Raw genomic sequence first — 11,789 nt, 5'->3', positions numbered from 1 at the left:
CTCTCTGTTCATTCATAACACTCATGCTATAAAACTGGAACTTTGGCTGTGAATAATGGAGAAAATACCTCAATGAATTATATGAACTCAAGCACACCATGCAGATAACACATTTCAACAAAAAGAAGCGAGAAATATATGCAGGAAACAAGAATCGGAACTTACATTCATTAGTTCGTTCACAAATCAAACCAATGCGTTCTGTGCAGAAAAAGTCGTTCCAACTGCCCTCGTGTATTAAACCTGCACAGTCTTCCCCCGCTTCATGACCATGGCTCCAGTTATCAGGCTGCCCAGGTTTCCATTTCCTTTCAATTAAAATCAGACGTGACTAATGGGGAATATATTACTGTGAATCCTCACTGGATACACATTAAATTATGTATTATGTACACTTATATACACTGGAGTAATAATAATAGTTCATGGGTATTTTATTTCATTGATGCATTGTTATCTACTCACGTATAGTTGGGCAGGCTCCCATCCACCCATCTCCAGATGTTTTCCTCTGCACTGTCTGTGAGGCCCAGCCAAAAGTAGCCCTTTCCAGAAATCTGCCTCTTTATCCATAGCTGTGATAGATAATAAAGAGTGCATTGTGTAACACAAATTTATAGAGTGATATTAGGTCTAAAACTCAAGAGTAATATAGATAATGCTGTTTAATTAAGACGCATTACATATTCAAGAATAGTATCCAAGATTTACCTGCTCATCTTCATCATTGATAATCAGCATAGATGAACTCTTGTTTTTGCAACTTTCCTTCGTTTCATCAAAGTTCCGAATTTCTGGTGGAGCTGAGAAGTAGTAACATTTGTCTCTGAAGCTCTTCCACTGAGGTGGGCACCCTTAGATAAAAAAATAAATAAAAAATACATAAGAAATATTGTTTAAAAAGTAGCACTTATGAGAAATACAGACTGGTTATGTACTGTATAATTCAAGTTCAAGTGCATTGGTATATAGCATGTGCTATAATCTCTATGTGCAATGCATCTTTAGTTTTTCATGTTTTTGTACTGTCCCTATACAAACATTTAAAAAAAGTAACACCAGTTACATACTAAAGCGTGGTTAGTGGAATTGACAACTTTGCTATTTTAAAGGTTCCAAATTTTGTTTTGGAGGTCTCCAACATTAGGTTTACAAACATTTTCATTTTCACCTCTTGCACATCACCTCTTTCTCACAGTGTCTGAAACGGTTCGACCAAGGATCCAGTCTCTCTAAACCCCTCCTTTATAAAAGCCTACTCTGATTGGTCAGATGGCCCAGTCTGTTGTGATTGGTCTACCGCTCACAGCGCAAGTTGGAAACGAAACGCCTATTGCCATATCTAAATTTCAGCACTGGAAGCTTCCTCAGCGCTTGATACACTGTAACAATGGTGTTGGGTTTTACCCATAGACTGTAAAAGGTTTTACCGTATCAATTCCAGCATGAGTCCTCATCCTTTTGAAGTGCATGAAAAGTTGCAAAAAGGATTTGCAGCGTTGAAAATAGCATCTTCTCAATATGTCGACAAAACCTGTCCAGGCCTCAGCTACAACTACAGTGTTTGAGGGCGGGTTAATGTAGAGCAGTCAGTAAAGCAGCCAATGAGGACCAAAGGCTGGCATTATGCAAATATGTTACATTGTTATGTAGGTTTGTAACAGGAAGTGAGACTGGAATTGCTGACAACTCGTTTCAACAGTTCAGAATCGATTCTTTCTTTTATGAGACAATAACTAAATTTGTCGTGCAATTTGATCTTTAAAATTTAGTTTACATTTAGTAAAAGCTATATTACACACTACATGAAATGTAATATTTAAAACATTTGAACTTATATACAAATAAACAAAATACATCTCAGAGTACAAATGGCAAATATTTTGAGATCCTTATTTTATATCAAAACTATCCACATTAAATAAAATCGGAATATTTATTCTGTATAAACCGTAAACAGTGAAAGAGAACATAAGAAAAGCTTGTACCTGGTGTACTTGTTGGGGGCGGCGCTACCTGGCGGTTGACAAAGCCTTGGGGATCTACCGGGGGCACAACTACTGATGCAGGAAGTCCTGGTAATCCAGGAGGTCCAGGTGGGCCAATGGGGCCAACGGGCCCACGGGCGCCTTCCAGTCCTGCAGGCCCAGCTGGCCCTCTGAGTCCCTGGGGCCCCTGTGGCCCAGAGGGACCTGGCTGACCATCTCTTCCAGGCAGACCAGGTATACCGGGGTCACCTTTCTCTCCTGAAGGCCCTGCCCTGCCCCCTGATCCTCGTGAACCCTTTGACCCAGTGCTTCCTCTTGAACCAGGTGGCCCTTTCAACCCTGGCACACCAGGAGGCCCCGTTGGACCCCTTTCTCCTTTAGGTCCAGCAATACCAGGTCCTCCTTTTTCACCACTTTCACCTTTCTGTCCAGCTTTGCCAGGCAGTCCCTGGGACCCTTTGTCTCCCCGAGGACCTCTTGGACCAGGAGGACCTGAAATTAATGACAAAAAAAGTATCTTCTACTTGATTGTCTAAAAGCACAAAATGCATTTTTTTGTATTTAATAAACTGCACTTTGGTTCGTCTACACTCGCCTCCAGTGGATCTGTTTATTAATATCCAAACCTGAATGAAATACACTGACTCGACTCGACTCGAGAACATAAACTCACCAACAGCAGTACAGGGAACAATACTCAACAAGAGACAATAGAAACATGAGGGTTATTTATACACAAAGACAAATAACTTAACAAGACACACCTGTGAATAATCAACAAGGACCCAATGAGAACATGACACGTCGACAAGGGAACCAATCAGAACAAGACACATGAACCAGGAAAGCACATGACAGGATCACATGAGGGGAACAGGGAATTACGTGACAAACAGGAAGCAGGAAGCAGGAAGCAGGAAATATGACTAAGGCAAAATTACAAATTAAAAGACATGAAAACAAAAACAAACCAAAACCCAAAACAACGTGACAGTGCTGCTGTTGCGGCTGGTCATGCGAATGTTTTTGCATATAACTCCTCCCCGAACTTCCCGCTGCCCTGTATCTTGCTCTCTCACTGGCTGTAGGTCAACACCAATGTAATTTTCAGTCGGAACACATTTCAAACAGCAGGATTTTAAATCGCAGACAGGTCCAGATATTTAGCATGCCAAATATTTCACGGGCGTCTTTGATAATGTGCACTGCATGATTGACACTAACGTGAGCGAGCACAGATTAGCCTCCGATATTGGGCATTTGTCTGCAATTTCGCTAAATCTGTTAACGAGTGAAAATTGGGGCTAAAATCGTGCAGTGTGAACTCGACATAATGGAACTAATGGAACCTTATTGTAAAGTGTTATCTATATTTTTAAAATAAAATAATCTTTTAAAATAATTTATACAGGCTACATGATCCTGTTTTCTGAATTCAGATTTATTATTACACCATTAATTAGCTTGCCTTAATCACCTCAAATCAAATCAAATCTGTAGCTCCTCAAAATCTGTACTACAAGAATTTCTTTAAGCTTTTGATTTGAATATTTAGTGATAAATATATATAGTACTTTTTGTCATTTATTTTAGTAAATAATTTTACATTGTATCATTGTTGTGCTTGTTTTTGTTTTTGTTTACAAAAACAATTTAGCTGTTTCCGCAATTTAATTCTTCAACATGACAATGTATTTGAAAAATGCTGTAAAACAAAACTTATGGCACGCGGAGAGATAATCACAGAAGTGTGCACATCCAGTCACATAAATGTTGTGTCGGGTCTGCGCGCTAACGTGCGTTATAATCTCACTGTTTAATAATATTTATAGATCCTCCTAACTTAATAAAAAAGGCAATGTGACTATGATGAAAGATTACCTCGAAATTTACATCCGTATGCAAGTTCGAGGGATTTAAATTTAAATTTAATACATACACCTCTTTAGCTATTGTCATGTGCCAATGATTATCCCTCCCCCATGCCAATGTTGGTACACGTGCCACAGGTTGCCGACCCCAGCTGTAATATTTTGTAATAATAATAATAATAAAATATAAAAAGGAATTATTCAATTGTGTATAACAAAACAGAATTGTATTAAATAGTCATTATTCGATAGCCTCGGCTCTTACCCTGAAGGATAGTGAAGTTTGTGATGAGCTGCGAGTGTTTGCTGTCGACCAGTTTCATTTCCTCCATGACTATAGAGAGGCTGCTGACCTCTTTGTCGAGCCTGGCAGCGAGTTCCTCCTGCTGGGCTTTGAGCTCTGTGCTGTCTGCCTTAGTTTCTGCCACACTGTTGTTGAGCCCCAGCAGCAGGTCCGAGTGCTGGGTCACCGTCTCGGCGCAGGTGCGCAGGCCGTTCAGGTCCATGCTGATCGCTCCGAGCAGCTGCGTGGCGAAGCTAACATTCCCTGTAATGCGGTCCATTTCCCCCTCGTTGCGGTCAAGATGTGCCTCTAGTGCATCAAACTTCATGGAAGTGGCATTGTCGTGGTCTCGCTGCTGGTCCATGAGCTCACGCAGGCTCTGGTCGTGGCCGTCGGTGATGGCCGAGGCGTTCTGCACCTGCTCTGAAAGCGAGTTCAGCTGAGAGGTCACGTCCTCCAGAGAGTCACTGTTAGAGCGAGTCAGTGCAGAATTATTAGCAGCTAAGGCCTGAAGGTTCAGCACCTTCTCCCTCAGCCAGTCGGCATCCGCTTTGGTCTGCCTAGCCACCTGCTGAAGGCTCTGATAGTCATTCTTAAGCTTCTGGACAGCCTGGCTAGTGTCCTCCACTGACCTCTGGAGGGTGCTGAGGAGGCTCCTCTGCTGGGTCTGGGTGAAGTTCAGAGTGCTGATGCTGTGAGTGTTTCGTCCCTGTTCATCTGCCTGCACCTGAAGATTCGTCTGGAGCTGCACAGTGTCAGTCTTTAGTCTGTCAATCACACCGCTGTATAAGTTTAAGGTGCGGTTTACTTTGTTGATGACGTTGGCGTTGCTCTCCAGCAGATCTCGCAGTGAGTGGTGTCCGCTCTGCATGTCCTCGCCGGCTATCTGTAGGTCATCGAGAACAGCTCTATTGCTAGAAGCCTTCATGGCAACGTCGCTGAGCTGCTTCTGCAAGGTCTGAATTTCCAGCTTGAATGAGAGGAGTTCACTGGTGGCGTTCTCTGACTTCTCTCCCGTTTGATCATCTGCACATCAAATATAGAAGTTCATGAGGTGAAAATAAAAAATGGATTCAGAGCAGCTGAGCCAATGACGAATAAGAGAGTCCATTATAAATATTTAATGATTAATTGAATGCAATGTTTAATGGTTGTTCTTTATTCATTTTAATGTCTTTTAACCAAGTAAAAAGTAAAATATATATTTAAATTATTTTATTTTTAAAATATTATTCAAGACAATTGTTATACACACATCATAAATGATCAATTCATAGAAATCAAACATTATATAATACAACCTGTACTAACCTTGCCTTGACATAAAATGTCCCACCACATGACTATAAGCAGTGAAGCAGAATTGTTAAATAATAATAATAATAATATTATATTACAGTAGTGTATTACATCATCGTTTTTTGACGTAATGACACAAAAAATATACAATTTATTTCAAATATAAATTTTAATTCAGAAATTCAAAACATGCCCATCAGAGAAAATGTGTATTCAAATAATTGAATGTGTGAAAAAATTAATAGATAGGACGGACATTTTGCCAGTTATGTGATATCTATAGGACAACATCTCAGGTCTACTGTACTTACCAAGTTTCTTGAGGTCTGTCTCTACAGCCATGATTTTCCCTCCATAAGTCTCCATACCTTCTGTTACATTATCCATCCTTTGGACCACTGTGGGACACACATTACAGATGCCAGTCAAACCTTGTCTGTACTATGTACTACAAGTATACTATAAATCCTGAAGGATGCACTTTTAATAAAGAGTCAAGAGGCTGCTTGAGATTCATCTCTGAAATTTCCTTCAAAATGCTGATCATTTTGACCTGTGGACATGATTCAACAATTTTAACTTTCGGTGCACATGCATACAAATAAAACATAAATTCCACACATACAGTCATGCAGGAAATACATGACACTTCATTTCCTCTGGAATTTGGAATGGATCCTGAGGAGTCTTTATCTGAGCATCTCCTGAGCCTTTGTGGTAATTCCCAGCAGTCTTGCTAGCACCACTTTAGATATTCAAGGACAGATTTTAGTCTCATCCCTGATTTGTACAATAATGAAACCCCAGTTTAATATGCCCAAGGGCTAAAATGTTATTATAACCTGACATAACCATGACTAGGCCATTTATGTACTTATGTACAATGTTGTAAACATCTTACGTTAGTCTTGATTCTAGAGTTCTAGTGTTCACATGCACCAGTGCTTTCACTATGCATTCTGGTTGATTCTTTTAGTAAGTGGTATATGATTAAAATACCAACTGTCACATTCATCTTTTTCTTTGGAACGGTCAGAACACGATCTTACAGTCTATTATGACAAAGTCCTGGTATGGCTTCAAAGCCCCCTCTTGATCCCAGTGTTTATCCCATTGAATATCTCCCTGGCGTTCAAACATGAATGAAAAAATAAAGTCATAATCTTTGCTCTCTAGTGTATTTACTATCACTGTTTCAACTCGTGTGACCTCTCGTGTTTCATTCAGACATGCAGCACTCAGCAATTCACTGACAGCAAACTCAAACACATCAAAGATCTAGGGTGTTAGCATTCCTGACTGTGCTTGTGTAACCAAACACAAAAAAAATATATGCTGTAGGGGAAAAACAAAACATGGAGGTCCATTTCAAAGGCTTGTTGGTCATTTTCACACTGGGAGTCTGTCAGCGTGGGGTCAACACTGCCAGTTCCTCCTCTCAGTCTCCTGCCCTCCTTCTCTCTCCAACTCTCCTTTCTTTCTTGTATAAGCCATGTTATTTTTGAATGGAGTTTAGTAGAATGGTTCTCTTAGCTGTATTAGGCCTCAATCTAAATATGCACCAAAGACCATAACTGGACTAAATCTGAACATGTAATTAAAATTCTTGTTGATATTTAGCTGTTCAGGAGACAGTTTAGAAGTGATACAGAATAAGCAATAAAGTGACCATGATTCACTCTGGCACTGCCAACAAAGGAAACAGGAACTGCATTCAGAATGCCACAAAGTCCCTGTCAATCAACCTGTGGGTTTCGGGACAACAAATTGCTGATAAGGCATAAAATCTCCTCTAGAGCAGGTTTACAGTGAGACTTGCTGCTTTACATGGTCTTCTCATCTGGTTGCCATTAGGGCTTTAGAGAACCAGAGGACATATATGGACTCAATGGACACATGATCTGGACAATCAGATCAAATACATTGAAAGGTAAATAAGCAAGGAGACATGTTCAAAGATACAGGGATGAAAGTAGAAAACAATCAATATTAGTGAATGAGTGTACAATCTTATTTTAGTCTTATTGTATGATAATCATTTACAGATACTTTTATCCAAAATGACTTGCATTGCATTCAAGGTATACATTTGATATACATTGTTGTATGTGTGTATCTATCTACTGTATCTGTCTGTCTGTCTGTCTGTCTGTCAGTCAGTCAGTCAGTGTGTCTGTCTGTCTGTCTGTCTATCTATCCAGCTAACAGGGAACGTTCTGTCAAGGTTCACTTAAAGATATGAACAAATATTCTTCCAGTAACGTTAACAAAACATTCCTTAAAAGTTATCTGGTCTTTAATAATGTTCTCAAAAAAATTACTTATACATTGTTCATGAAATAAATTTAATAAACCTGAAACATTTAGTTGTAAATCAGAGAACATTCAAAAGTAACGTTCCCATTATGTTTGCAAAATGATAAAATAGACTTTTGCATAACCAAGAATAACCCTTTTAAACTGGACATTTCGAATGTTCAGAGAACATTCAGAAATAATGTTTTTAACAATAAAGTTATTAAATTGAACTTATTTGGTAATGCCTTATAATATTATCTCTTTTCTTCTCAAATTGCAAAAAAGGCATATTTGATCAGTTCATCCATTCCTTAAGAATCAAACCCATTAGCACTGCAAGCTATAGACTTATGCGCCAGAGAGACAAGCGCGCAGCCATCTTTAGAATTCTTTTTTCTTTGAACTTCTGTTTTTGCGGTAGCTCTGTATATTTCAATGGCATCGCAGTCGAAGAATATTTAGCTGGTGAAGTGTATTTACTTGTTGTAGAGTTAACGAAAGTTATCATGAGCACTATAATGTTTGAAGTGGATGTCAAAACAAATGTCAGTAGACCAGGAAGATTTTAAAATGAGTGGGTCATTCATAAATCCGTAAGATCTTACCTTTATAATGTGGAAATAAAAACCGGAAGACAGAACACAATGAGCGCAGGGCTTAAAAGGGCTGGGGCTTCATAAGGTAAATAGGAATGCTTTAAGCACATAACTGACTAAAATTACTTAAAAATCAAACTATATACGAAAACTACAAAAATACCTCTAATTTACAGTGGCCATCTGGAAGACAATAATGTGCATTATCTTATCCTGATTTTAAGCACCAGACAAAATATAAAAAGCAGAAATATAGAAAGCAGATGCCACAAGTCTGATTGAAAATATTTGGAAAACTATCTTGTTTCTATGGTGCAATACAGTTGCCTTATGTCAGGACAAAAAAAAGTGAGCCAAAGTTCAAAACTGAACAGAATAAATTATGTGAATGTTAAATTATGGCACATTCTTGATACATATTAGTTGGACATCTAAACAACAGACAGCAGGAATTGTCCGTACTGTACTTTTGTTGATTTGCAATCTTCAGTGTGAAAGCAGGCTCTCAATGACTCTAAAAGATGAATGAGAGAGTATCTTCAAAGACAACGATCAGAGGAATTCCTACCTTTGTATCCCAGCACAGCCACAGCTATGGTGAGCAGAGCACAAAGCACATACAGAAGAGCAATGGCCACCCTCAGAGCCCAGTCATTTTTACATTTAGTGCATTCACTTCCCTCCTGGATACCTGCAACACAAAAGAGCACTGCATCAAACATTGAAAATGCTTTTCAGCATGATGTAAATACATATCCCTCAATCCCTCATTCTTAAATGACTCAAACTCTATCAGGAAAAATCAGGGAACCTTTGGTTCCTTAAAGGGATAGTTCACTCACAAATCATCATTTACTCAGCCTAATGTTGTTCCAAACCTGTATGACTTTCTTCTGTGTGACATAAAAGAAGATATTTTGAAGAATGTCTCTTTTTTCAGTAGGTCCAATGTTGTTTTGGACTTGATTGACTTACATTGTATGAACGTATAGAAAGTAAATAATCACAATATTTGTGTACATTTTTATAACAGGTTTTATTAGTTTACAGTAGTTTCACTTTTGTTAACATGAACTAAGAATGAACACTACTTTGACAGAATTTATTAATCTTAGTTAATGTTAATTTCAACATTTACTAATACATAAAATTAAAAGTTGTATTTGTTAAGAAACGGTTAATGTACATCCAGCCGGTTATTATCGCAGAATAAACCCAGACATCATCAGAGTGATCATCACCCCGACGCAAAGTGAAAAATGGCAGCAGCATTTGTATGAAACCGGTTATTATTGATTTTAATATTTTATTAGCTCAACAAACGCAAAACTTCCATGAAGAAAAAACTTTACTAGCAAGTGTAAAGCGCCGACTTTAGTGACAGTTACCCAAATGAGCCTGGATTATCAGTTTTTACTGGTTATTTTGGGAAATAACATACCGCTGAATGGCACGACTGACCAATCAGAATCAAGTATTCCACAAAGCCCTGTAATAACATTAGTTAATGTACTGTGAACTAACATGAACAAACAATGAACAACTGTATTTTTATTAACTAACATTAACAAAGATTAATAAATACTGTAACAAATGTATTGCTTTTTGTTAGTTCATTCATGTTAATGAATACATTAACTAATGTAAACAAATGAGACCTTATTGTAAAGTGTTACACTTTTTTATTGCATTAGCATATTTTTATGGTCTTTCTAATCATTATGTTTGACATGTTGATGATGACCTATGCTTTTCATTCAAGTTTTAGACATGGCTAAGTTTAGAATTGCCAAACATAAATTGTCAAAACATCTGAAACACCGTCAGGAAATTACTTGAAGAAAAAAACAAAACACAAAATTCCAAGGGACAAACAACTATTTCAGTGATTTCACGCAAAGCAGCTTTAGAGATCACGGTGTTTCACCACATGATGGTGTAAGCGAATAACTGCCTCTCTGTTTGTTTTCAAGAGTCAAGCTGAAACTACACCATCGGGGCTTACTGCAGCGAGAGACCATGTGTCATGCTTGTCCTGAACATGAATGACTGATTTGTGTCAGTCTGGTTCAGATTACCATTGAGCCAAATTGTTTTCCCTTTCGGTCCAGAGGGAATAAGCAGTCAACCGTAAACAGTGTCCCACTAGGACAAACCACAAGTTTGTATGGTCCTAACAGACTATGACGTCAAATTCGCCACACGCTGCATGTTCTTGCTGCAGCAAAGAGTAAAGATGACCCCTGTTGTGTTTAAGTTGAGGCTTAGCAAATAAACATGTCCACTATCTATCTCCAGAAACACTCCAAACATTCCAATGAGGCTCACATCCTTGTTTGACTTATCAGCATATGGTCGGAGTGGCAGCCATGGCATCCAGGTCAGGCTAAAATGAAAGCCCCAGGAGAGAGCTGGGGGGTGGGCAGGTCGCTGAGGAGCTTGTCCTTAGACCCACACATCTGTGTAAACATCATGGCAGAGCGCCTCAAAGGGCCCTCCAAGCTATGGCCCCGGATGTAGGGGGGGGTTTACATCGAGGATTTGGTGAGGTGGTCTGTGTGGGGGATATCAGAAGATGCCTACCCACCCTCACTCAACTATAACCAAACCACACCATGTAAACAAGCAACATTACAACCTCTGGCTATGGGTCACTGGGGTGTGCAAAGGAGAGACAGAGAAAAGAAAACAATAAATTCATCACTTTTACATTGCTGTAGAGTGTTTATTGCTGTGTTTCTTTCACCTAATGAAAACTATTAACTAGAGATGGACAAATTGCTCCTGACTTACAGCACTGAAGCTAGATTGCAACACAGCTTGCTCTTTTTCACACATGCTTTCAAAATCAGGAGGGAAAAGCTGATTTAACTGAAGAAATACAGATGTGTTCTTTCAGATAGCTGGAATTCCAAGACGGGACACTTACATTTGCACTTTGTAACAACATACAGGGAACAAGCAAACACGTTCCACTTACACTAGTGTTGGGAAAGAAAACTGCTTCTTATTCAGGTTTTTTTGGCATAGTTTGTGTAACATTAGCAACACATTATTAGCTGTTTGATAACATAGTCAAGCAAAAAGCTTTATGTTATGTCAACTTATGTGTCCGACGTGGTAAAGTGCGATACCATTGTGCAGCGTTTACCTCAGTAAGTTGGCTGAGTGAATCTCTGAGCTGGCATGAGTGGAGGCAGGGCTAATTAGCATATTCATGAATCCGCGTATACTAAATGAAGCTATTTTAAGGCATGAAGAATTTTTTTCACAAGGAAAAACCGTTTAAATATGTCATGTTTGTGATCAAAGATGAGTTTTAAAGGTGACATATTATGACCCTTTTCACAAGATGTAATATAAATCTATGGTGTCCCCTGTGTAGTGTCTGACTTGGTCATTTCTTCACGATTCCCATCCTTACTTAAAATGTTTTCTTGTTCAAACCTCTCAC

At 38.8% G+C, this 11,789-nt stretch overlaps 1 protein-coding gene across 1 annotated transcript in view; it reads right to left on the bottom strand.

Annotated features, from left to right (window-relative positions):
- The window catches only part of colec12 (collectin sub-family member 12), a 29,567-nt gene continuing 17,778 nt past the window's right edge, over positions 1-11,789 (bottom strand). The window contains exons 3-10 of the mRNA XM_079876149.1: positions 8,904-9,026; positions 5,753-5,839; positions 4,125-5,168; positions 1,989-2,480; positions 712-854; positions 466-575; positions 166-308; positions 1-46 (exon numbers count right to left, since the gene is read on the bottom strand). Coding sequence (XP_079732275.1) covers positions 27-46; positions 166-308; positions 466-575; positions 712-854; positions 1,989-2,480; positions 4,125-5,168; positions 5,753-5,839; positions 8,904-9,026 — 2,162 coding nt within the window. The 3' untranslated portion in view covers positions 1-26. The remainder of the gene's footprint in view (positions 47-165; positions 309-465; positions 576-711; positions 855-1,988; positions 2,481-4,124; positions 5,169-5,752; positions 5,840-8,903; positions 9,027-11,789) is intronic.

Source organism: Squalius cephalus (assembly GCF_949319135.1).
Source record: "Squalius cephalus genome assembly, chromosome: 7".
Classification (NCBI taxonomy): Eukaryota; Metazoa; Chordata; class Actinopteri; order Cypriniformes; family Leuciscidae; genus Squalius; species Squalius cephalus.
Note: the sequence above shows the minus strand (reverse complement) of the source record. Positions and strands in the feature narration are given on the sequence as shown.